Source organism: Gossypium hirsutum, chromosome A10 (assembly GCF_007990345.1).
Source record: "Gossypium hirsutum isolate 1008001.06 chromosome A10, Gossypium_hirsutum_v2.1, whole genome shotgun sequence".
Taxonomy (NCBI): domain Eukaryota; kingdom Viridiplantae; phylum Streptophyta; class Magnoliopsida; order Malvales; family Malvaceae; genus Gossypium; species Gossypium hirsutum.
Window position 1 is genome coordinate 88,383,239 of NC_053433.1, and position 27,909 is coordinate 88,411,147.

Here is a 27,909-nt window from a genome sequence, read left to right on the forward strand (position 1 = left end):
GTAAGTAGGTGACATTTACGTTACGTAAAAGGGAATTTTTATTTTTTTATTCATTGTTTTTACTATTTAAAGGTTGAAATATTAACCCCAATTCCCAAAACGACGCCGTGGTGGGTTTAATTAACCACACACACTCACAAAAAAAGGAAGGGGGCACTCAGCACAGCAGTGGGCAGCTAAGACTGCGTTGGCATTTGGCATTCACACAACCATCACTATAATTCCACCATTGGCTTCTTGCTGGTGTGTGGGCTCTCCCTCATCTGATCCTCTGCATGCCCGACACCTGTCCCTTACCATCTTCCAATTACACTGATACCCTCCACACACTAATTCCTCCACCCACCCACCCACCCACCCCCCTCCCCTGCTGTAATAATAAACCTCCGTTTCTTCTATCTCCTAGTTTTGGCTAATTATGCCCCTTTCACCCCTCCCCTCCCATTTCTCTTTTCCTTATTAAGAATGAAGTATTAATTCTTTTACTGCAAGTAAAAAATTATTTCCGCTCTTAATTATTTACTGCACTTTTAATTTTATTAAAAAAACCAATAATGGAAATTTTAATAATTTATTTAAAAATTTTCAATTCCTTTTCCACAATTTTGACAGAAAGCTGTCTACAATTTCTTTTTCTTTTTTCTTTTTTTTATAATATTTTTTTATCATTTTTATATATAAATATATTGTTGCCTCCTATTACACCCCTCTTGGTGTTGTGTTTTTCTTCTTTCTTCTCTGCCAGAAGCTCAAACTTGATTTTTTTTCTCTTCAAAAACTAAAATTTTTTCATTTTATTTAAAAAAAGAAAAGAATTGAATCCCCCAAATCAAAAGGCAAAGCTATGTCAGGTCTGTATAACTCCAACTTTTCTCCTGCTAGAGCTGCTTCTCCACAGATCAGAACCACTCCAGATGTTGACAGGTATCACGCACTTCACTTTTCAACTTTTTTATTCTTGAATTTTGATTCTTTTTTTTTCTCCTTTTGGGGGTTTACCAATTTTTAATCTATATGGGGTTTTTGGGTTTTTTTTCCCTTTCTTTTCCTCAGTCAGTACTTATCAGAACTGTTGGCAGAGCATCAAAAGCTTGGACCTTTCATGCAAGTCCTTCCTATATGCAGCCGGCTGTTAAATCAAGGTTAGTTATTTACTTTGTCACTACTGGATCTAGGCTTTGTTTTAGTTACCAATGCTAGATCAGTCTGGTTGAGTGTAGGGCTGAGATGTTCAAGTTTGCCTTTTTATTATACCTATTCTCTTGATGGGTGCGGAATTGGCTGCTTGATCATGTATTTAACCCAATATTTGTAAGTTGGCTACGTGGTCCGATACCATTGTGTTTTGGATTGTGCCCTTCACTGGAAATAGCTCTGTTAGTTCCACAACTGAGTCACTCAGTGATCGCTGTTGTTTTAGTTAAATGGCACATGGAATACCGTCATCTACTTATCTTCTGCTGGCACAAATTATTGACTATTAAGAATTCCAAGCCTAAGTCAACTAGCCAATGGTGTAGTGGCAAATGATTTAGGTTGCTTTAAGTTTTTTTGTTATCATCAAATCCCAGGTGACATCCCCTTCCCCTTACCCTTTATCAAAAATAAGAATTCCAAGCCTTCGAGTGCTATGTATTCAAAGATCCATATGAAAAGATGTTAGGATTTTGACCCGATTAAGTAGCGAACAAGTAAAATAGCAAAATAAATTGAGAAATTGAACACACAAATTTAACGTAAAAAACTTATCCAAAGAGTATAAAAAATCACGGCTAAAGATAATTTTACTATAATGGCAAAAGAATAAAGAGTATAAAAGATAAAAGATAGAGATAAAAACTAAACTCCGAAAACCCGAAAAACAAAGAACCCACAAAATGTAAACACAAAATTCTCTAAATGTGTTATGAGTTCTAATCTCTAATGAGTGTATTTTCTAAGGTTGTAAAAGAGCCTATTTATAGGCTAAATTCATAGATCAAATAATAATAAAATAATCTAAACTAATCAGTATTTGATTGAATCAAGTAAACAGAGTTTAACTGAAAGACTATTTTTCAAATTTAGCTGAAAATAGGAGTCATATTTAACAAAAGATTTTTAAGTTTGGATTTAGAAAGCTTATTGCGTTGAGAAGAAAGTTTTGAGTAATATAGGTAAGCTAATGTATAAAGGAAGTAGATGTTGCATGGTTGGTAGTGTAAGCGAAAGCGTAAACAAGGAAAACTACTCAAGACCAGTTGCTCTTCTAAATTTGAATTTCAGAAATTCTCCGACTTTTACTCTAGGCACAGCTAATTATCTTGATTAGTTTGTGTAAGAAATAATATCCCTTGTTTAGCAGCTAATAGAAGTTTATGTATTTTTTCAGACTGTAGGATGTCTTCACATTCTTTTTTTTTTTTTTTATCGTCTTGCCTTGAAATGGTTAATTTGATTTTGGATGCTATATTCAATTCAGGGATTGATATGTTTTCATACCTTCATCTGTTTCTCACATATATGGTCTTTAATATGCAGAGATATTTCGAGTCTCAGGAATGATGGCCAACCAAGGATTTGGCGACTTTGACCGGTTGAGGCATAGAAGCCCCGGTCCCATGGCTTCTTCAAACCTTATGTCAAATGTTTCTGGCACCGGATTGGGCGGCTGGAATAGTCTTACCCAAGAGGTTACTATTCTTAAATTTTCAATTTAGCGTCTTTCTTTTAAACACAGCCTGCATATAAGTTGATAGTTTGAGTAAAACTAAGTGACATGCTTATGCTTTCAGTTCTCTGGCTTTTGCATTAATATTATTTCTGGTAAATACCATTATAATTGAGTGTCAAACATTGGAAAGGAGATGCATAAAGACCTCAAACAAACATAAAGTTTGAAGTTCTCACTTTATTACTTGTCCAAAAACCTTTAAATCACTTTCTACACTGTTATTTTTGCTTCAAATTGCAGGCCATGTCAAAGGGCCTGCTACTTTTCATTCATGCTTTATCTTGGCACATTATAGGTGTTGTTCCTCTATTCAGGAAAATGCAGAAACAAAATGCTTGCCCACATGATCCATTTCAGTATGCATTGGTGTGTGAGCCTTATCTGCATGAGCATGTATGTTAATCCAAATGCCATGTGACTGTTCTAAAACTATGGATTTCAATTTTGGTTGCTAAGTTCTATTCATTAAATAAGAACTGCAATTGTCGCTAAACGAAGCATTCCTGTCAAAGGTCAATATCTGAGTTTCATATTGCTTTGCATCTGGTTGATGACTCAAATGCTATGATTGTTTAGTTTCCAATATTTTACATAACATTGGGCCATCTTAAGTAACTCAGATGAGAACCAAGTCTCTAGTGCTATGATGCCTTCAACATTTCTTCCCTTCAATTTTTCCCCTTATTTCAATTGGTTAACATGCTAATATATTTTTGTAACATTTTAGTACCTGATCTTAATAAAGCATTGGGAAAGTATTCCCACAAGGGTTGTTTCAATTCAAACTTGTTTTCACATTCTTGTCTCCTGTTATTTGGATTTAGCCTTCTAATCTTTTGTGGTACCGCTGCTTTTTTGTATTTTGACAGAGACTAAGTGGGCCACCTGGGATGACAATGGACTGGCAAGGTGCCCCAGCAAGCCCTAGTTCATACACTGTGAAGAGGATTTTGCGTCTTGAAATTCCTGTTGATACATATCCAAACGTAAGCTGTATATGGAAAATGCTAGTGCATTAGATTAAGTTTTGTTTGATTATATTTTTCATATTTCAATTGAATGAAAACTCTTTTGTGAGTATTGAGGTTTAGAGTCTGTCTTTCCTTGTTAGTTCAATTTTGTTGGACGACTTCTAGGCCCTAGAGGAAATTCATTAAAGCGGGTGGAAGCTACTACTGGCTGCCGTGTGTACATTAGAGGAAAAGGATCAATAAAGGATCCAGACAAGGTAAAAGTCCAAAACCATTAGCTTTTGCTATGTCAACTAGGATTCTGTTGAAACTGGCAAGGAAGATCAGATGAACTAATTTCTGGATGGCCATATGGAGCCTCTGTAAAAGATATTAAAATTTCGAAAGATAATCAATTTTTTATCTTCTCTTTATATTTTGAAAATTTATGTCTGTGTTTTCGTAATAGTTTTCTTACATAACAATTGAATGGTTTTGAATAATAATTCCCCATCTTTTCCCATATGAAGGAAGAGAAGCTCAGAGGTAGACCTGGATATGAGCACCTGAATGATCCGCTTCACATCTTAATCGAGGCCGATTTGCCTGCTAATATTGTTGATACACGGCTTAGACAGGCACAAGAAATCATAGAGGAATTACTTAAACCTGTGGTATGTACATCAATCTTTTTCTTCTCTTGTAGAAGGTTTATCAGTCTCAGGTTTCTCTTTTATATGCTTCCATCTTCGAACTCCGTTGTTTTTCATAAAAAAAATTACCTACTTTTGCTTGTGTAAGCTCTTTGCCCTCTTAGAAACTTTGGCATCCTCCCAGTTGTGCTGCAGGACTGTTATTGCCCTGCAGGCATTTGTGCTGTTAAACTTTTAATGTTAATAAATATTTTCATGTTGTATTTTGCCTGAACTACTTATTGTGATATGTAGGATGAGTCGCAAGATTTTATCAAGAGACAGCAGTTGCGGGAGCTGGCAATGCTAAATTCAAACTTCAGAGAGGATAGTCCGGGTCCAAGCGGCAGTGTCTCACCTTTTAATTCAAGTGGAATGAAACGTCCCAAAACCGGGCGCTGAGAAATAAACCAGAAATCATCTGAAATTGTTTCTACCGGCCTGGGGTTTCGTCATAGCCAAGTATATCTTCTGATGCATATTGGTTGGGTGTAACTTTGGAAAGATTAGGCTAACAGTTGTTGGTGGTGAGCTTTCTGGTGGGAATGTCATCGTTAAACTGTTTTGCCTTTTGAAAAAAGAACAAAAAGAAAAAAAAAGAAAATTGGGTCTTGGAGGTCAATACTCAGTTTTGCTGTAAACTCTGAATACATTCATTGGATTTATTCTTGTGTTAGTAGGTTTAAGGAGTGTGAAATATATATATAATTTATAAATATAAAAATATTAATGATGAGGTGGGATTCATCTGAGTTTTGTAGGGATGTGTATTTGTGTCATGTTATTTTGATTCCTTTTGTAGTTTACATAAAGCATGTAATGTAGGTCCAGATGGGTTGGGTCGGGTCAGGTATATTATATTCTTTTTTTGGGTCTGAGTATCCGAAGCACATGGATCTTCTCTCTTATGTCACTTAAATGTAGTTAGAAACGTTATTTGAGAGATGATTATCATTATTATTATTGTTATTATTATTATTGATGGCTGGTTGGCTGCAGCCTGGAATTTGTATCTTTAATTTAAAGCTTTTATGATGGAGATTTGGTTCAACAATAGATTCGGAAGTTCTCAACTGTAGCATTTATTGCAGCATAATCTTCTTCAATAAATAAATAACAACAACAACAACGAGTAGAAAAATATGTTGGACCACGAAAGGACTGTTTGGCTTTGCGGTGCAACTTCTCTCATTGGATTCTCTTTTATTTTGTTTGTTTCTTAGTTTATTATGATAAGCGAGAGGAGGCACCATTTGGTTGGATTTTGTTGGATTTATTTTTGTATTTTAATATATTATTGAAGCCCTGATTGGGATTGGTATCAGGAAAGCGCATCATTGTTTGTGGTTTATAAAATAAGATGTGAAAGCATATGGGTTGGTCTATCAATGGTTGGGGTTCGACCTTTAGTTCTAGATAAAGATATTTTATATTTTCAAGGAAAGAATGTAAGTTTATATCTTAACATTAATATTGTTGAAAAGAATAATCACAAATTTTAAATATAAACAATAAAAAATAAATATAAAAATCTTAAATATAGACAGTAAAAAATAAATATAAAAGATACTCAAAAGAAAAAACAAAAACAAAAACTTAATTGTAGCAGTCGCATGCTATCTGTCACATGGCCTGGAAATCATTAGTCTACAAGTGTGGCCTATGCATTTGCAAGCAATGAAGGAAAAGGAAACATGCCATGCAATTTCATATACGTAGGTAGGTATCATATCAGATAAATATTCAGGGGATCTGTTAACAATTAAAATTGTGTATAAAGATGAAAAGTAGCCAAGGTACAAGCTAAAGTATATAGACCATGGTCACTATTCTTCTCATGTTGAACCGTATACCGTATTGTGGCATAATTTGCGTTAACTGTAAACCACTATTAATCAATCTTCTTATCTAACAGCCTCTGGAGCAGAATCGCAATAAGGTGTGTGTAAGCAAACTAACTTGGTGCATGTTAAACAAAGAGAGGCAAAACCAATTCCTATAGCAACCCCACAGCTGGTTTTTCGCACATCGAACCTTATCGCCCTTTCAACTATTCTAACAAAGCATGGGATCAATCCTCCACAGGCCAACACCAACACATGGTCCAGACCACTGTAGTCAATTCCTGCCAATATTGCTCCGATTGCAGATATTGGACCAACAAACCCAATGAGAGCAGCTGCTGCTAGAGATCCATGCCAACTTTCAGTAGCTCCAAAGATGCAGCTGGCCACTGCTGCACCACGAGGAATTCCATGAAGGGAGACAGGGACGACCATGTGCCGGCCAAGTCCGTAAGCTTTTGGTGCCGCCACTCCCAGCGCAAGGCCCTCAGCCAGTGCATGGAAAGCCACTGTTCCACATGCTAAAACTGACTGAAGCGTCAGAACACTCACAGGAAATCCCGTAACTGATGGTAGGTTATTTGAAGAAGCTCTTTTGTTGCACATAATCTTCAAAATACTGGAGCTTGAAACATGGACAAATGCAGCACCTATGGCAAGTAGCGACACAAGTGGGAAAAATCCCATTTTAGAAAATACAAGCAGTTGCAATGGTCGCCAGGCACCAAGGATGAAGGCAATGCCAGAAGCAGCACCCATGAGAAGGGCATGTTTAAGGCAGAAAGCAACAGCAAATGCAACAAGAATGAGGCCACCCAGCAAAGGTCCGAGGCCAAAAAGTAACGAAACAAAGAAGCCAGAAGCATCCTCCGAACTGAAAAATTGAACTAATATAATTTTAGTTGATGAAAAGAAACAAAATGATATTACAATATAAAGCCAAAAAAAAAAGAAAGAGTAGGACCAGTATTTAATAAAAAAGGCAGATGGCCAGGTTGTATCATGGCCAACAAGGCCACATATCGAACCTAATAAAAGCTACATCAGACAAAGTCTGCCTAAATCAACTTAAATGCATGGACAGAAAGCTATAATCACAACATCACACAGTTCTAGAAAATGGAATATATGCTCTAGAAGACAAAAAGGCAATATATCATTGAAAAAAAAAAATCTAAAATCATCTTTAATATACAAAAGGTTATGATTCCAGCAAGATGCAGGATAGAGATTAGAAAATAAACCCGAAGTAGTAGCAATGGTGAATTATCTAGCCACGTATCCTTCTCAACAAACTATGGTTCAATTTACTTACTTGTAATCATGAGTGAAGTTCTGGAACAGAGTGCTTAGTGCTTCCATGAATGCTACTGAAAGTGTAGCTGCTGATGCCACTGCAGTTGGTGAAGCTTCCTATTAAAAAAAAAAAGAAAGGGTTTTTTTTTTTTTTTTTTGGGGGGGGGGAGTTTAGACTTCATATCTATAAAACAGAGAAGAAACTTTTAAAAATAAATAAAAAATGAAACATGGTATAAGAAGATTAATCTCCTTCAATTTAAAAAATTTCTGTTCAAGTAAAAGTTATTTTAGCCTTTTAGGCTTTGCTAAAGAGAGAAACCAAAGAGAATGGAAGTAGTAAGCATCCATTAACATAGCTTGGGTTAACTAACCTAGGTTTGAAAATTCCCATTGGAAGCGTTATTGATGTGAAACAAAGCAAAATAGAGCAAAGGGGCGTGAAAGAAAGTTGTAGAAGCAAACCCTTATTCTTGAAGATTATAACATGTATTTTAAGTGCAATAAGTGCAGTCACCTTAAATGCATCAGGGAGAACCTCCGCAACGACCATCCAGATCATACATCCAGCAGCAAAGCCAGTACAAAACGGGAGGAATTTATTAAATGCATCAGCACATATAAAAGAAGGAACTGCTACAATGGGCTGCCAAAAATTTTTTGAAAACAAAGATAAGGGAATAAACAAGCATCAAGGAAACTAAATTAACAGAGAAATTATGCTCAAATAAGATCAGCAGTTTAATTGATTGACCCTCTAAGAATCTGAACTTTAGCATTTGTTTTCCGTTCTTTGTTTTCCCAATTGCAAGAGATGACACCAAGATGCAGTCATTTACCATTGTAACATCAATCAAGTATGCACTTGTCAGTTAAGATGGTTTGAAAAAAGTTGTTGTTCAATCATCATCTGGTGACAATGAATCCTCTATTGAAAATATTTAACTGGTCTTCAAATTTAAGTTTTCAACTTCCCCATTGTTTCTTTTACTTCTTGTTCTCAATCAGATCTTGTAAGTTCTAAGTTATAACTATTTCCATTGATATGGACAGATATGCTCAAAGCCAGTCTCAAATAGCATTACATAATTAGATACCTGCGGTAAGGAGGTAATTACACTCCATAACATTGCATTTTGTGGAGAAACGCCCCTCGATGCAAGCACCATGCTCACAGCCAATCCCTCCGGTATGTTATGTACAGCTATGGCTAAAGTTACCAAAAGGCCTTGAGTAAAACCTTTCGAGCCAGCAAATGAAACTCCAACACCAGAGCCCTCTCCAAATGAATGGAGAGTCATAATTCCAATGACAAGGACCACTTTAGTTGCTTCTGCTCCTTTTATATCCAGCATACTTACTTCCCCATATTGTTCAAGCAACTGAATCCCAAAAACAAGGAAAAGTTAAAAGATGTTAACATCACCTATAAATAAAAAGACACCACAAGATACAAGTTAAAAGGACAGCTTTGTATATGGCATGAAATATTGACAATCTTAAACTCTCTGCAGAAGCAATATGGTCCTCATACATGATAAGGGCTGAAAAAGTGAAAAGGCCTTTTTCATTTGCAAGGTCTGAAACAGAAACTTAATCTACTAGGCATGGCTCTTTAAATGATAATTCTAGAGTGGCAGAAAATGAAACCTAATAATTGATATGAGAGATTGTGATACCTTTTTACAAAGAAAAATGAAAATGCCACCTGCTAAAATCCCGATCACAACCCAAGTTCCAGCACCATGTTCCCGTCCTTCCTGTATAAGATCAAAGCTTGCAGCCAACATGACACCAGCAGCCATTCCATTGCATATCCCAGCCCACTGAGGATCGAGCTCCACAAAGAAAAACGGAACTGCACCTAAACCAGTTGCTGCAGCCATTGCTAACGTAAAAAGCATGACAGTGGACACAGAAACTTTGCTGTAACTACCCTTCCAGTCATTCATTTCCTTGTCATTATCCTCAGAAGTTATGACTTTCTCTGTACCAGTGCCATCTATAACAGTATCCCCAACATTCTTATGGGGAGCTCTAATCCTTTGTGAATTTACATTTTGACCATCTGCTGTAATGCATTCAAGGAAAGAAATGGCGACCAATAAACATAGAAGCAACTGCTTGAGTCTGAACCGCATTGCTTTTTATTATGGCCACAAATCTATCACCGATAATGAAGGTTATTGATCAAATAGAATTCATGTAGGTGGGGATCAAGAAAAGTCGAAAACAAAACCAGTCAAGAATGTTTGGAAACGCACCTGAGCAATATAAGCTGCAAGTAAAAAGCACAATTTTCGTGAAAACGAAGCTTTTGTCAACCAAATGACTAAAACATATTGAGCATTCAACAATGACAATGATCGAAATAAAAGGCCAAAATCAATTGAAACAACCCCCCCCCAAAGAGCTATAGTCCAATAAATTTGAGACGACCATAAAGAAACAGCAGATACAATCAAAAGGATAATCATTTCAAACAAACCAAAAAAAATCCAAAACCCTAATTGATAATATAAACAATTACCATAGGCACTGGCCTCATTTGCACAAAAAATAACCAACCTTAACAAAAAGCAAGAAGCCTAAGAATCCACAGTTCCCAAATGGCAAGAAAAAAAGAAGGAAAAGATTGGTTTTATTTTGGTTCAAATTAAAAGCTATGTAAACTCTAAAACAGAAGATGAGAGAAAGCGAAACAAATTCAATTGTGGAAAAGGGGAAGGAAATCCCCGAATTTTGCAGTAAAAGAAAAGAAAAAAGTTAATAGATTTGATTAAATTGAAGATAAATTAGAAGAATAAATAAAAATGATGGAGAATCGAAATAATATAAAAACGCATCAAAAGCGAAACTTGAACTGACCTGCAGGTGCAGGGTTCCAAACAAAAACGATGGTGAAGAATTTGTGGTTAGATTAGTTTAAAATGGGTAGCAGCAGGCAGAAAGATAGAAAGAGGAAAGGAATATCATATACACCCTCAACCAAGTGGATGATCACACGATAAGATTTTTCATCTTTTCATTAATAATTAATACTCCCTAATTCTAATACAATAAATTAAACTATATAATTAGGTATATAATAAAAAAATACTTAGAAGAAACTGTCTATCCCTCTGTCACACTCGGATGAGGGGTTGACTTTCATATTAAAATATGATTTCAGACTCACCAACTTTATTTTTCCACCTCGAGGTTTAATTTCAAATAATTTAATTTTTATTTAATTATTTTTAATTTTCATTCAAAGGATTACAAAATCAAATAATTAAGAAAATCTCAACAATCATATCTATCAACGAGTGAAAAAACATCAAGTTAAAGAATCACATAACAATCTAAGAAAATAATAGCAAGTAGCTAAGATTAAGAAGACAAAGACTACATCAATGTTGATGACTACTGCTTCCTTTATTAACTTAAGTTCCTGTAAATTGGTGGTGATGTTAACAACTAACTTGTTGAACTATCAATCAAATGTCAAATGTGGATGTGGTTTTTTGAGAAGATCAACAACGTGATTTGCAATTTTTAATTGTTGATGTAGTAAATGAAAATCTATGATGTGAAATATTGAATTTTCTAAGTTAAAATATTTCGTTGAAAATAAACTTAAATCTGACCTACTTCACACAATACACATCCATTGAACATATGTGAGATGCATGTGAGGAGTTCAAAATTATTAATTACTTAATTATCATTATTAAGAAACTTGATTAGATCTCTATGTTAGTAGTTTTTAAACATTTAAATAATCTTATCATTCACTATAAAATGGCTCATACAATAATTCACAAGACACTTCTAACACACTATATATTCATCTTCTCCCCAACTCCCTTATCAGAAAGCTTCTATTCTCAATGGCTCTCCATTTATTTATAGGTACCAACAACCCTCCCAACATTGAATTTGACCCTATTAACAATCCACCAGTCTAAGATACTCAAGAAAATTCAACAACTTAGGAGCTATTGACCCAAACCCAAACTCAAAATCCTTTGCATGTTAATCAAAATCTTCATCAGCAAAATCAAACAAACTCTAACCTACGAAATCAACAAAACCCTTATCAATTTAACTCAGTATCAACAAATTTATCTATACCCCATGTTGATTATAACCCCCAACCCAACATCATGCTAGAGCTTCATTGGCTTATCAAAGTTCACATCATCATCTCAAGATTTCAATAGTATAATGATTAGAAGACAAGCAAACGAGAGAAATATACGAAATGAGAAGCTCATTTAAGAGCTGAGAGGAAATAGAGCCGCTTAAGGGTATGATCCATTACATAAATAATTAAAAATATATTATTCAAAAATTGATTAAAAAATAAAAAACGCATATGTCATTAGGAACTAATTTTTTTAAATCTATAAAACCAATAAATATAAAATAAAATAGCATAAATTAATTATTTGTTTTAATAACGTTTTCATTAATAACAATTAAAAAATAAAAATAAATATTTTTGTATTATTTTTATTTAATAAAAAAAATATTTCATTGTTATTTGATATATTTAGCTTCTATTATTCGATATTGGATACTTTTTATTATTATTTAATTTTAATAATACTTATACAAATTTGAATATTTTTATCATGTTGTTTTCAAATATTACTTCACAAGTTATTTTATCAAATTATTTAATATTTTGTCATAAAACTATTTATTTTTTATTTACTTTTGAAATGATATTTTATTCTTTTAATTATTTTTAAAACTTAATCAACTAATCCTTATTAAAGAAAAAATTTTCCATCTAGTATTACATCATAAAACTATGATGCTTTTTTCCGCTTAAAATCATTTTAAAGCTTGTATGTCTCATCTGCTATGAGATTAAGAGAACGAGAAATCATAGTATTAAATTGTGATGGTGGGTTTTATTGTTGATGTGGTTACGGTATCGCAATTGTGATTATTGCAAACTTTACATAATGAATAATAATTATTGCAGACATGAATATTTTTAAAACATTATACTAAAACATTTTCAAACAATACTTTACTATTCTAATATAAAAGATATTTCTTTATGAGTTTTATTTAATTTTTAAAAATAAAAATTTTAATTTATTCATATATTTTCTTTTGAAAAAAAAAAGACTTTTACTCCTTGTTAACATATACTATTGAATTTGTGTTGGTTATTTGATTTTTGACTACCCATCCTTAATTATTAAGATAAACTATTGAATAATTGAACTTACTATTTTGACTCCTAAAGCTTATTAACATAAACTATTAACTTATCCCTAAAATGCATATCATCTTTGGCTATATTTTCATTCATGGCATAATGCAATCATGTTGTCTAACTCTTTCAAAGAAGGGAACAAGTTATTTTGATTTTTGAGCAATAATTTCTACATCCAATTTGGCCAATTCCTCATATTTTTGTAACATAAAAGATAATATCATTTAAGCAATAGATTGTTTCAGGGTTACTTAATGGATTTTATTTGTAACAACTGTGATGTTATACCTCCATTACGTTATATCAATATTGTAGCGTGGTGATTTAAAAAACTGTTATGATTTGGCTGCAAGAAACTATCTAAATTACTTTCTTCATTATTAAATGACGTGAAAAATAAAATCAAATAAAAGCCATAAACACTGGAAACTTATTACAGATACAAGTAACTAGAGGCCCCATTACTGTTCCTAGTATTTTAACAAATTATATTCAGCAAGATGAAGTGATAAAAACAGAGTTGATTGCATTATTAAATCCACTACTAGCGAGGCCTGATGGTGGGGATAACTCCGCTCACTAGTTCACTTCCATAGATTTCATTGGTAGGTTGAGAATTCCTTCCAGAGTAGAGAGGCAACGAAGGGGATGCATTGGATGCATCTGATTCTGATCCTGTTCCTGTTCCTGTTCCAGGTGCACTCATCTCTGTCTCCGGCAGCTGTGAACATAAGTTCTCCAACTCTCTTACAACTTCCAACATGGTCGGTCGTTCCTTGGGATCATCCAGGCAACACTTGAGGGCCAGTGCCATAAATTTCTTGATGATTTCAGAAGAGTAAGCACCCATGCTCTGGTCTATGATGGAAAACATCAACCCAGATTGACATGCCCCAAAAACCTGTAGCACATGTCTGTTAGTTTACTTTATTATCATTTTCGCTAAACATCTCTGTTTTTTGTAGCTAGCATAAATATATAATAATTAGTACCTCCCGGACAACGTTTCTGCCATGAGAGATAGGCAGCATCCCTGTCAAAAGTTCCAGAAACACTATTCCAAGGCTATAGACATCACTTTTATCGGTTAACTTGTGAGTCAAGAAATATTCTGGATCCAGGTAACCCTACATACAAAACTGGAAATTAAGTTCAAGCATCAAATGACAGCTCAAGTGTTCATGGAAAAGCTCTATTTAGTCTTACCGGTGTTCCTTTGACAAGCGTGGACACGTGAGCTGAAGTTCCTTCGGCATCTGGTAGTGGAGCAAGCCTTGAGATTCCGAAATCAGAAACTTTAGGAGCAAACTTGAAGTCCAACAATATGTTGTTTGCCTTGATGTCCCGATGGATTATTGGTGGGTATGCTTCGTTATGAAGGTAGAGGATGCCTTTGGCCGAACCCAACGCAATACGCATTCGCATGGGGAAACTCAACGTATGTCTGTATCTATCTGCAATTTCCCAACAATATTTGTTATGCATGCAGCAACAGTTAAAATCAGTGTAGCTGGAAAAATTTACCTGAGAGAAGATCATGGAGAGAACCATTGGGCATAAACTCATATACTAACATCTGGGAAGAAAAAAGCCATGGAGCATTAAGTGTCCAAAGGGAATATACAAGTTAATTTCATCGCATTGCAGCATTGAATTTATAGAATGTACCTGCTCATCTTGTTCGCTACAGTATCCGATCAATGAAACCAGGTTCCGATGATGTAATCGTGACAGCAGTTGTATTTCAGTTATGAACTCTGTCTGACCCTGCAAAGATCCTTGTTGCGCACGCTTAACTGCAACCACTGTTCCATTAGCCAAAATGCCTTTGTAAACCTTTCCGTAGCCTCCTTGACCAATTCGTACGTTATCTTTGAATCCATCTGTAGCTGCTTCAAGTTCTACAAAGCTGAATTCCTTAACACTTTCAGTTCTGATGGGAACTTTTCCAGCTGCAGTGAGAATAAAGAAGGAAAAAGGATCGTTAATATTGCCTTTACGTTTTATATGCAATCACTGCATATATTATTCTCGGATCTGGACTTACATGACTGTTTCTTCGACACTTCATGCCCAGATTTGGTTTGCCTTTTGTAGACGAAAACCGTAATTGCCAAAGATATTGCAACTACGAACGATATAGTCCCTAGTATGATTCCAGTTAGGGCGCCTTTGCTTATTCCTCCTGATTCCAGGGGCTGGAGATCAACTGCAATAAATGAAGTAACTTTCACTAAAGACTGAAATAAAACTGAACATGTATGAAGGAAAAATTAGATGGCATAAGCATACTGTTTGAATAAGGTCCGAGGAGCGTAAAATCGATCAGCTCATATGGACCAAAGGTGTCATTGGAAGGGATCGCAAATGTAGCAATTATGTCCCTGATCCGTTGTATCTCACTGTTATTGAATTTATTAGTGTTATTGATATACTGAGGGAAAAATTTTAAAAACAGGCGAAGCCTAGGACCCTCTTGCCATATAAATGATTTAACATATAGTTGATAAAGATCCAATCCGAGGTTGAATGTAATGAACTCTTTGTACGGGACAATATAGGGGCGAAAATCCGATATGGTAGGACTTCGTAAACGTAACCCGACTTCAAAAGGTGCAGCACAGAAGCAATCAACAGGAGAATCTGGGACAAATTCAAAATTATCATCCGTAGGGCAAGATTGAGGTTTGCAGCTGTCACTAGAGTTACTTGAGCTTCCTGTTTCATCTCCAGTTCCTGGCACAAAATCATCATCTCAGATTGTAATCCCGCAGAACCGAGCTATGTTTAGTTGATTTGCTGAGGCGCAAACAGGGTTGCCTTCAAGCCTAAGTTAAGTATGCAGGGCATGCAGCACTAATGTATCAGAGATTATCATATTATTTTGCAACTTTACATGCTACAAATAAGTGACAATGCTCTCACCTGATTGTAACATTTGAAGGAGGATCTATACTGCCAGAAATATTCAAAAGCGAATTGTTCCGGAAGTCTCTGCAGGTAAAAGCAGGTGCATGCACTGATGATTAGGTATAATTGAAGCTGAAAATGGAAATGATACCTTTCGGCCTTAATGACTTACATGATAAGTCTTGCCGTAGCAGTAAGGTTCTCATTTTGCCAAAAATCGGAGGGAACATCTCCTATTAACAAATTGTTTTCGAGTGACCTGCACACCAACAACAAAATGCAGACCATCATTAAAGATCATCCTATATGGCTTCTCAAAAGATTTTCAAAGACCTATATGCAATATAAATTTCTTGTAAAAGAAATTGAAAGTAAAAAAATGAAGACTAAGTCTTACAATCTCTGAAGACGAGGAAGGCCTGAAAAGTTTGAAGGAATAGATCCGTTGAGCAAATTATAGGATAGATCACTGCCTCGTATAGAGAACCAAAGCAATGATGACTCGTTTTAGCTTATCAGTGAAGAAGAAAATTCATATAATAAATCAATGGTAGCATCAACCACCCTTACATTGTAGTAACGTTATCAGAAAGCTTATTTGTTGGTATCCCTCCAGTAAGTTGGTTACGGCTCAGATCACTGCCGTATGACAGGCCAACACAAAGTAGTGTTTAAATATATCAAACAATAGATTAGTATGTAAACAAACTCCTATAAATGCTGGAAAGGCTTACAGATAGCGAAATGTTTTAATACTGCTGAAATCAGGAATGGCTCCTTGCAAGCTGCAATTCCTAAGACTCCTGTACAGATGAATTCAATAAAATCATGCGCGATTTTAGCCATTTCGACTTGACAACATTTTGAAAGAAATGAATACTGGTCTGTTGGAGCTAAGTGCAACAAATAGCAAGGTTCAACAAAAAGCTTGCCGAGCAAGAATCGAGACTTGCGGCAGAAACAAAGAAGAAAAATGAAATAAATTTTAAGCAAAGCTAAAATAGAGAGTATATGGATGAAATCTTGATTGAATTCATTCATATTTTTTAAAATGGCATAAAGCCTATTTATACAAGCTTACAACTTGACAACTTAGTTGGAATACAACTAAGTTTCATCATTACATCCACTTAAAATAAATCACGACCTACTACACTAACAAACTTAGTTGGAATACAACTAAGTTACATCATTACATCCACTTAAAATAAATCACCACCTACTACACTAACAAACTTAGTTGGAATACAACTAAGTTACATCATTACATCCAAATAATAATAATAATAATAATAATAATAATAATAAAACATGTGATTGCTACATGCTAACCATTGCTTCAATACTCCTCCTTGGTTTGCATGGAGCAAACACCTAGCTTCCTTCTTAGACATTCGAACCTTGTGACATTAAGGGCTTTAGTCAAAATGTCTGCAAGTTGATCCTCAGAATTACAATGGATCAGCTTCACTTCCTGAGCTTGCTCCATTTCTCGAACAACATGCAACTTGATGCTGAAATGCTTTGTTCTTCCATGGAACACTGGATTTTTAGCAATTGCAACTGAAGATTGGTTGTCACAGAAGATCTCAGTAGCTTCCTTTTGATGCACTTTCAAATCAGCTAAGATTTTCCTTAGCCAAATGGCTTGGTTGACAGCACTTGCAGCTGCCACATATTCTGCTTCAGCAGTAGATTGAGCCACCAGACTTTGCTTCTTCGAGCTCCAGCAAAACATGGCTGAACCAAGGTTGAAAGCATACCCTGAGGTGCTTTTCATGTCATCTATCGAGCCAGCCCAATCACTATCAGTGTAGCCAACCAGCTTCAGATTTCCTTCCTTGCTGTACTTTAAACCATAGCTCAAAGTGCCTTTGACATATCTAAGCACTCTCTTAGCAGCTTGTAAATGCTTTTTATTACAACAATGCAAGAACCTTGAGAGCAATCCTACAGCATACATTATGTCTGGTCTAGTGGCAGTTAAATATAACAGACAACCAACTAGACTTCTGTAGGTTGTTTCACAAACCTTCTCAAAATCACCTTGGCTCGATAGTTTTTCTCCAACAGCAACAGGTGTTTTAGTTGCTTTACTGTTTTGCATGGAGAACTTGGTCAGAATCTTTGTGGCAAAGTTTCTCTGACTTAGAAATATCCCATTTTGTGCTTGAGTCACCTCCATTCCAAGGAAATAAGACATTTCCCCTAGATCAGACATTTCAAATACTTCTTGCATCTTGGTCTTGAAATCGACCAGCACTGCTCGATCTCCTCCTGTCACCAGCAGGTCATCAACATATAGGGATACAATGAGCTGTGTTTGTGTCCCTTGCTTCTTGACATACAGTGTTGGCTCACTTTTGCTTCGATCGAATCCCAAATTAGTCAAGTAGCCATCGATTCTGCTGTACCAGGCCCTTGGAGCCTGTTTTAAGCCATATAGGGCCTTCTTCAGTTTGTAGACCATATGCTCTCTGCCAGCTATCTCAAACCCTTGTGGTTGTTCAACATAGATCTCTTCATCTAAGAAACCATTCAGAAAGGCTGATTTCACATCGAGTTGATGGATCTTCCACTCGAGCTGTGCTGCTAAGGCAATCAGTAATCTGATGGTGTCTAGCCTGGCCACTGGTGCAAAGGTCTCCAGGTAGTCCAGGCCATACCTCTGACTGAACCCCTTGACAACTAGCCTTGCTTTCAGTTTGTTCAAGGTACCATCAGCATTTTGCTTGGCTTTGTACACCCATTTCACCCCAATTATCTTCCTTTTGACTGGCCTTTCAACTAATTCCCAGGTCTGGTTCTTCTCAATCATGCTAATCTCCTCAGCCATTGCCTGCTTCCACTCTTGCTGAGCTTCAGCCTCTTCAAAATTGCTTGGTTCAGCTATGGCTACATGAGCTCTTTCATAAATCTCAGTCAATGGTCTTGTTCCTCTAACTGGTTCATCATCAATGTCCATTTCAGGAACATTTTGATCTGGCTCAGCTTGATCTGCTGCAAGTCCTTCTGAAACTTTCTCAGGTTCATGTTTTTCCCAGTTCCAACATGACTTTTCATCAAATACCACATCCCTACTGACTGACACTTTCTTTGTTGAAGGATCCAAGATCCTATAGCCCTTCTTAACAGTGCTGTAGCCCACCAAAATACCAGGTCGAGCCCTTTCAGACAATTTGTCCCTTTTGACAGCAGGTACATGAGCATAACAGATGCATCCAAAGACCTTCAGATGAGCCAGTGATGGCTTGAATCCAAACCAGGCTTCGAATGGAGTCTTTTGATCCAAGGCCTTGGTTGGAAGCCTATTTTGAATGTAGTTTGCAGTGTTAACTGCCTCTGCCCATAGTGCTTTAGGCAGATTCTTCTGAATCATCAAGCACCTGGCCATATCCATCAAACTCCTATTCTTCCTTTCACTTACACCATTTTGCTGAGGTGTATATGTGTTGGTAAGTTGATGTTTGATGCCTGCCTTATCACAGAAGGCTTGGAACTGAGCTGAGGTGTACTCAGTCCCATTATCAGACCTTATGGACTTCAGCTTGCAACCTGTTTCAGTCTCAGCAGCAGTCTTGAACTTCCAAAACACTGAGGCCGCCTCTGATTTCTGTTTTAGGAAGTAAAGCCAGCAATATCTTGAAAAATCATCAATGAACAGTATGAAGTACCTGTTTCCACTTAATGACTCAGTCCTCATAGGGCCACACACATCAGTGTGCACCAGTTGGAGTTTTTCAGAGGCTCTCCAGGCTTGATTCGAGGGAAATGGGAGTCTGGCCTGCTTTCCTAGCTGACACACTTCACACACATCATCATGATCCACTGAGTTGATGAAGTTTTCAGCCAAGTCCTCTCTGACCATTCGAGCCATCGATCTGAAGTTGGCATGTCCCAGTCTTTGATGCCAAAGCTTGGATTCATCTGATGTAACTGTGTAGGCAATGTTTGACTCCCTGGTCCAGTCAACTACAAAGCTCTTATTAGCCATAGGAACTGCCATCAGCTTGGATCCACTTGGATCATTGATTTGGCATTGGTTGTCTTTAAACACAACAGAATAACCTTTCTCCAGCAACTGAGCTATGCTGAGCAGGTTTCTGTCAATTTCAGGCACCAAAAGCACATTTGAAATCACTTTGGCACCTGTGGGGGTGCATATCAGCACATCACCCTTGCCTTCAGCTTGAATAAAATGACCATTTCCTATCTTGACTTTAGTTCTGCAGCTTCTGTCTAAAGACTTGAAGATTGCAGCATCAGGTGTCATGTGGTTGGTGCATCCACTGTCTAGAAGCCAACCAGATGAGAACTTTTCTTGAGCAGCTGAGCATAACACAGCAAAGACTTGCTCCTCTTGGTCACTGTCCTCCTTAGCTACTCGAGCCTCAGCTTTCATCTGTTGAAACTGACTCTGCCTTGATTTGGCCTTGCTCTTGCAGACTCTCTCAACATGACCCTTCTTTTTACAATGCTGACATACAGCATCTGGATTGAACCAGCATTTTTCTTTTGGATGACCAGCCCTTCTGCAGTGCTTGCAAGTCTGACCCTCTTTTCTTGCAACATCAGTCCTTGGCTTGTCTCTCCAGGCCTTCTTGCCTTTGTAGGCAGTGTTTGTTCTTGCCTGAAAGGCACCTTCTTGATGCTCCTCCAGTCTGCTTGCTCTTCTTTGCTCTTGAGCATATAAAGCATTGATCAACTCTGTCAGGGAGATGGTGTACAGGTCCCTTGAGTCCTCGAGAGATGAGATTTTTGCCTCATACCTCTCGGGCAGAGTTGCAATAACCTTCTCCACTATCCTAGCTTCCTTGAGCTGCTCTCCAAGGAGCCTAATGCTGTTAACCACAGCCATAATCCTGTCAGAGTACTGCTTGATAGTTTCTTCTTCCTTCATCTTCAAATTCTCGAAATCTCTCCTTAAGTTCAGCAACTGTTGCTGCCTTGTCCTCTCTGTCCCTTGAAACTCCTCTTGCAACTTGTCCCAGGCTTGTTTTGGTGATTCACAGGCCATAATCCTTGTGAAAATCACATCTGACACTGAGTTCTGGATGCAAGACATGGCTTTGTGCCTCTTGGTCCTCTCATCAGCATGCTGCCTGATTTGAGCTACTGTTGGATTGCCTCTAAGTGGCTCTGGTTCAACATCTGAGTTGACAACCTCCCACAGATCGAAAGCTTGTAGGTAGGTCTTCATTTTAACCACCCATATGTGGTAGCCTTCTCCATTGAAGACTTGAGGTGCAGCTGGTGAAAAGCTTGATGAAGCCATGAATTTGTATAACAGATCCCTTAAGAAATAGGCTCTTGATACCAATTGTTGGAGCTAAGTGCAACAAATAGCAAGGTTCAACAAAAAGCTTGCCGAGCAAGAATCGAGACTTGCGGCAGAAACAAAGAAGAAAAATGAAATAAATTTTAAGCAAAGCTAAAATAGAGAGTATATGGATGAAATCTTGATTGAATTCATTCATATTTTTTTAAAATGGCATAAAGCCTATTTATACAAGCTTACAACTTGACAACTTAGTTGGAATACAACTAAGTTTCATCATTACATCCACTTAAAATAAATCACCACCTACTACACTAACAAACTTAGTTGGAATACAACTAAGTTACATCATTACATCCACTTAAAATAAATCACCACCTACTACACTAACAAACTTAGTTGGAATACAACTAAGTTACATCATTACATCCACTTAAAATAAATCACCACCTACTACACTAACAAACTTAGTTGGAATACAACTAAGTTACATCATTACATCCAAATAATAATAATAATAATAATAATAATAATAAAACATGTGATTGCTACATGCTAACCATTGCTTCAATATGGTCTAATCTTTATATCCTTTTTCCCTTTGAATAAACTGATAGTCAATAGAGAAAGGGAAAGAAGCTGACAATTTCACTAGGTTGGACATGTTGCCATAAGAAGCCGGAATCTCTGTTCCACCAAAATTGTTATTATCAAGTTGACTGCAATACAAACAAATACTAGTATGAGATGTAATCAAAATTCCATCCAATTCAAGATATTAATTAACAGTAAACTTACAGTATTCTCAATTTAGGCATCTGTGAAAACTCTGGTGGTAGATTCCCCGTTAAGTTATTGTTGTCCAGCAGACTGCACATCCATCATGGATATAAGCTATATTAAGGTGATTCATCCATAACAGCCCAGAATTTGTGACAATGGAATTAGTACTGAGCTTACAAATGTATAAGTGCAGGCATGCTGCGGAGCTCTGACGGAATCTGCCCACTGATTGAGTTGTTGTTCATGTGACTGCAGTTAACAAAATGCATAGAAAAATTATTATATTAATGCATTACTTCATAACATAAAAAGCATTTAAATTTAATTTAGTAGTATAATTTACTCACAAGTGCCTGCAGCTGATGAGGTTGACAAAAGATTTGGGCAGTGAACCTGTTATTTGATTCAAATCCACCTGAAACATCAACAAGTTAGGAAGAAAACCGAGCTCGTCGGCCAAAGGTCCCGAAAGCTGATTCCCACTTAAAAGCCTGCAACCATGATCACTAATCTTATAAGGTTTCTGCATTCATTTACTTGAAACTTGCTTTTGTTAGCTTCTGAATATGAGTTTGCTTACAGGAACTTCAATGATTTTATATTGCCTATCTCCTTAGGTATACTTCCTGTAATATTGTGATTCCACATAAAATTCCTGCACCAAGTAAGGAGTCATTGATGGTAAGGCAAGAATTTGGTGAACTTGAGTAAATATCTGAAGTCTCCAAAACATTGGCACCACTTACAGTACAGTCAAATTAGATAGCTGGCCAAGTTCAGGAGCAAGCTTTCCAGTAAGATTCAAGTTTAGCATCCGCCTGCCCAAAACATTACAACGTATCACTCATTTTAAACAAAATAATGATGGCAACCAATGAATACATGAAAATACATACAGTTCTTGAATATGCAAAAAGCCATCAGGTTGAGGCATGGTGCAGATTACTCCGGTCCAGTTCGAAACGCAAGGATCTCCTTTTCTCCAGTTCCTTAGATTTTTTCTCGGATCTTTGAGCTTACGCCGAATAGCTTGCAGTGCGTCAACTGGAAAATTCAACACAGGCATTTCGAAACTGGTTTAACAATGCAATATGATGAAGTAACAAAGAATATATTACAAACCAAACAAAATCAACCTTCTGGTGGATAAGTAAGCTGTGCCTGTGCCGAAGCAAGAAGAGCAAAGTAACATGAGAAAAGAGCAAGAACCAAAGTAACATTCAGTACTGCCGTTGCCATCTGTTAAACATACATACATTCATACATACATGTTCAACACAAAACATTAATAAGATGCATCACATTGGTGTAATGAAAAAAAAAATACTCATACATTAACTAAAACGTCAAAAGGATAGGGAAAAACAATAAGAGAGGCAAGTGGATATAAAATGAGGGGGATTTGGCTCCTATGAGAGTGGAAAAGGTCCAAAAGGAAGATTGGGTCATTATTAGTAACAGTGCTGACAGCATATTTGCCAAATATAAGTGAGGTAAAAGGAGTAGGTAAAATGCTAGTGTCCAAGTTGGGAATTTTAAGATTTAAAAAGTGGCTTTCACTTTGAGATAGGCTCAAGGACTTTGTCTTTGGAGATAGCTTATATATAATTCATATGGCCATTGTCCATAGCTGCAAATGCATAACTTCCAAAGTCCTTGAGATTTTATAATTAAAGAAACCTGAAAAGTCAACTCCACCTTATGGTTTTAGTTTTTGTTTGACTTTGACTTTTGAGTGAAAGAGCGAGCAAGCATTAACTAATTCTAATTACGCCATACAATTCTGGGATTGGAAATCGTAGTGCAACAATGCTAGACTTTAGTTTTGGCTATTACTAAACCTTAAAAAAAAAAAGAATTTTGTTTATTACTATTCCTTAATTTAATATTTGGTTTAAGTTTGATGCATACTACAATTGTTTATAATTTTTGCATAATAACTTTTTTTACCTTCCACCTTTATAAAAAAATTATTTTAACCATTTATTTAATTTTTCACTTCTTTTAACTCTTAAACTTGTATTTTTTGTTAAATCACATCAAAATAGATAGAAAAGTTAAGATGTGTTAACTTTGCTGAAGTGACATACATGTGAATTGTCAGGTAGATGACACGTCAACATTTAATTAATTTTTAAAAATTTAAAAATTATTTTTTAAAATAAAAAATCATTAAAATGGTTTAAAAAGTATATATAAAAACTATAAAAAAATACTTATTAATTTTTATTTTTTAAAATTAATTAAATGTTGACATGTCATCTACATGATAACCCATATGTGGCATGTTAGCAAAAATTAACAAACGTTAACTTTTCTTTTTATTTTGGGGTGATATGATAAAAAGTGTAAGTTCAAGTGCAAAAGAGACAAATAAAAAATAAAAAATGAAGAGCTAAAATAAATTTTTTTATAAAGTTAGAGGGAAAAAAATTCATTATGCCTTTTTATATATTATCAATCAACCATATCATGATTTATCATCAAATTTTGAGAATAGAGGCTGAAGGTTTAAAAAAGCTTTTACTAAAAAATCAACAAAGCTGACTATTAGTATTTTCTTTTTTCATTTAATTAAGAAAATTTATGAAATGGTCATTCAACTTTTAATTTTGTCTTTTTAGTCATTAGTTGGTTAACAATAGTAGCTTTTAAAAGTGAAAATAATAGCAACTTTAACTCTCAATATTTACAAGTTATCTAATTAGATTTTTTAGAATTAAGATTAAATATAATGTATAAATGTTGAGGGTTAAGTTGCTATTATGTCAATTTAAAATATACCACAGTTTATTAACCGGTGACAAAAAAAAGAGACAAGATTTAATAGTTGGGTGACCATTTAGTAAATTTTCTTAATTGGATGATAAAAAAATACTAATAATTGAATGATTACTAGTGTAATTTACTCAAAAATTAATTAAACAGTGCACCCAATTGAACTTTGATGACCCCACAAAATCTATTAACCTCTTCCTTTAACGAGAATCGTTACTGATCAATTTGATAGTTAACGTAATAAAAAACTTACATGTGGCATGAATAAATATTTTCTCATGGCATCTTAAGAAAGCAAAAAAATATAATAAAAAAAAAGAGTCAGTTAATAAAAAACTAAAAGTTATAAAAGATTAATAAAAAACACATGTCTAAAATGAATTTAGATAAATAGATTTAAACATCATTTAAATTTAAACTTATTTAAATTTATTTTAGATGAGTGTAAAATTAAAAAAATATTAATAAATTAGTAATTATTAAAAATTGTAAAAATTATACATATGCAATCAATATGAACTCAACCGCTGCCAAATAAAATGAGTTGTGATTATATATATGCTAAAATATGATGAAATAACATCTATAACTTTTACGCTTAACATTGATTATATTCCAATAATGATAAAATAAATATACTCACCATATTTGTGATTATATATATATATATATATATATATATATATGGTAATCCGTTTTTCCTTTTTTTTTTAAGTTTAATATTTAATCTATCCCAAGCATAGTAAAATATATACACTCCCCTATGAAAACTTATTTGATATATTTTTAACGAAATTTTACATAAAATAGGATCAAAGGTTGACCAGCATTTTATAGGGCATAATAAAACATTAAAAATAAATAAATATTTTAAAAGATATATACATATTAATTTTTTAAATTGTTTGTAAAATAAAAAATTTACATGGTCACTAAATCAAATATCCACCCTATATATATATTTATAAAAATTCTTCTTTATTTCAACATATGTATTTCATCACCTGCCATTTTATTCTACAGCTGCTGAAGTAATATTCATCACTTGTCGTTGTATATATATATATATATATATTTTATATTTATTATAAGTTTTACATTTTTATGCTCGTTATAAATAAATCTAAATAAAGAATGTCCAGATTTAGATAAATTTGATTGTCCGTGTGTCCAGATTTATTTTGGTTGTGCATTTTTATTATTTTTTAAACTTTTATTTATGTGGCATGTCACATTTTAGTTTCTCATTATTTTTGTCAGTCACATTAAGATTCATTAATAGTCGAACTAGTTTGATATTAACGAAAGGGTTTTTTTTTTTTATGTCACTCACGGCTTAGTTAGATGCACTTTTTTCAGTAGGCCTTAATTGGTTTTTATTTTTTATTTTTATGGGAACTGTAATGGGAACTATTTAAATGAGACCCAAATAAAAATTAACCCTTAGATTAAAAATAAGGTTTATATGTCAAAGAAGCCTTTAAAAATGCGAAAAAATCAATTAAGTCCCTATATTAAATGTGCACCCAATTAAGCTCATATAGCTAAAAAAAATTCAATTAAGCCCCCATTAATGAATTCTGTCATTGACCATGTTGACTATTAAAATAAATTGTTGAACCAATCAAATGTTAGCTTATGCAACTTTTGGATTAATTTAATATTCTCATAAAAATAATAAAAATAATTAAAAACTAAAAATATTACAAAAATATTATAAAATTTCAAAAAATAGAGTTAGATATAAACTTGTAAAAAATATAGAAAATAAATTTTTTATAAATATTAAAAAAATCTAATAAATTAAAAAAATTATAAAATTAATAAAAAAATATTTGAAATTTTATAACACATATAGGAATTCTTAAAATCTTATAAAAAATCATAAAATTTTTAAATAAAAATTATTAAAAACATTAAAACTGATATAAACTTATGGAAATTATATAAAAAAACCATAAAAACTTGAACTGAATCGGATCAGTCGGTCGGAACTATTAGAACAAAATCGATAAGGGTATCAGTCTAGAGAAAACCATTAGATCGTTTGACTTGGGGAGCGGGCGGTGAAACTAATATTTTTTTTAATGTTTTATTTAATTGAACTGGATGGACCGACTGAATTGGAAAACCAGAAGCTTGTCCAGTTCAATCATCGTTTTGATTTTGAAAACCTTAGCCAAAATATTTCATACTGACATGACATATGCTAATAGTTGAATAATGAAATTTTGATTTGATAGTATCTAATTGTACCAAAATTACTTATATGATATAATACTTAGCAAACTATTTTCAACTTTTCAAGGTCCAAATTATTGTACTATACTTAAAAATTGAAAATAAAATTTTTAAAAATAAAAATAATAATTTATCAATAAAAAGGAGAGGGTCCCGCAATTTTGTTTTATTTGTGGAATATCGAGAACATTTTATTCAACATGAAAATGACTCTAGAGATCTAATGACTATTCTATTATCTAACAGTTGATATGAAGTCATATGTTTGTTATGATCTCTGGTTTACTGATTTATTTTCAGATAATTATTGAGGTTAGGATTTAGATACGACTATCGGAGGAGCATATCAGATGTTTTTACATTTTAAATATTTTGAACTATTTTTTAATATTTGTTTTGGGACTGTAATTAATTTTATTTGGATTGTGGCATGAGTTTTATTTTGGGATTGTTTTGATTGCATGGTATTAAAGTTTTAAAAATTGTTGAAAGAATTACACATGAAACTTGGTTTTTAACAAATTCTGACAATGCCACTCTTTTCCACTGCAATATGAAAACAAGTTTTAATAAAATTCGACTTAGTTTTCAAAATACTCAATATTTTCATATGCAATACTGAAATCAATCAATTTTTAAAAAATTCACAATTTTTTTACAAAGATTAAGAGAAATATTCGGTTCTACTAGTATTGAACAAATACACAAATGGTTTAAAAGTACATTTGAAATACGAAGGTTTATTTCGGTAATTTCAGTGGCTAATGTAGCCTTCCGAATTCGGTCATAAAGTCTAGGCCGGGTTAGGGAGGTTACATTACACAAGACCAAAACATGCATCAATTTGATCACATACCAAGCGTATTACGCAAGTTCAATCATTATCACATTTTCACAAAAACATTAACTCCAAATTGACCATTGGCACAACAAAGATCCTTATGTACATGTCACAATGCTTAGACTCAAAATGAACATATATCTATCATCTTTTGATAGTGTGTGCTCCCTCACTAATCCGGCTCAGCAAGTCCCGCAAGGTGCCAATCTACCAGGAAAGTGAAAACAACTAGGTTAAGCATACCAATGCTTAGTAAGTTCAAAATGGAAATACCATACTTACCTTGACCATTAAAAGTATAATATCTACTAATCATTTTGGCATTCAACATGGCTATCCTTGGCACATATTGACATAACTGGACA

General features: G+C 34.5%; 2 protein-coding genes and 1 pseudogene across 4 annotated transcripts; 1 reads left to right on the plus strand and 2 right to left on the minus strand.

Moving 5' to 3' along the window:
• The first annotated feature begins 170 nt into the window (after positions 1 to 170).
• On the plus strand, positions 171 to 5,353 carry LOC107896839 (KH domain-containing protein At2g38610). Its single transcript, XM_016822129.2, has 7 exons — positions 171 to 924; positions 1,054 to 1,142; positions 2,521 to 2,672; positions 3,583 to 3,699; positions 3,825 to 3,941; positions 4,194 to 4,337; positions 4,611 to 5,353. The coding sequence occupies exons 1-7, from the start codon at positions 845 to 847 to the stop codon at positions 4,755 to 4,757; spliced, it is 846 nt and encodes a 281-aa protein (XP_016677618.1). The 5' UTR covers positions 171 to 844; the 3' UTR covers positions 4,758 to 5,353.
• A 685-nt stretch (positions 5,354 to 6,038) lies between these two features.
• On the minus strand, positions 6,039 to 10,652 carry LOC107896840 (putative zinc transporter At3g08650). 3 transcript variants are annotated; one of them, XM_016822130.2, is made up of 7 exons: positions 10,364 to 10,536; positions 9,760 to 9,773; positions 9,175 to 9,659; positions 8,593 to 8,877; positions 8,013 to 8,141; positions 7,515 to 7,612; positions 6,039 to 7,073 (listed from the first exon to the last, which is right to left on the minus strand). In XM_016822130.2, exons 3-7 carry the CDS (start codon positions 9,634 to 9,636, stop codon positions 6,260 to 6,262), a joined length of 1,788 nt encoding a protein of 595 aa, XP_016677619.1. In that variant the 5' UTR covers positions 9,637 to 9,659; positions 9,760 to 9,773; positions 10,364 to 10,536; the 3' UTR covers positions 6,039 to 6,259. The 3 variants fall into 3 exon arrangements, with proteins under 3 accessions (XP_016677619.1, XP_040934855.1, XP_016677620.1); XM_041078921.1 differs by having other exon boundaries at positions 9,175 to 9,773; positions 10,364 to 10,652; XM_016822131.2 differs by lacking the exon at positions 9,760 to 9,773.
• Positions 10,653 to 13,182: 2,530 nt separating this feature from the next.
• LOC107895570 (probable LRR receptor-like serine/threonine-protein kinase At5g37450) lies at positions 13,183 to 22,945 on the minus strand (annotated as a pseudogene).
• Positions 22,946 to 27,909: the final 4,964 nt, after the last annotated feature.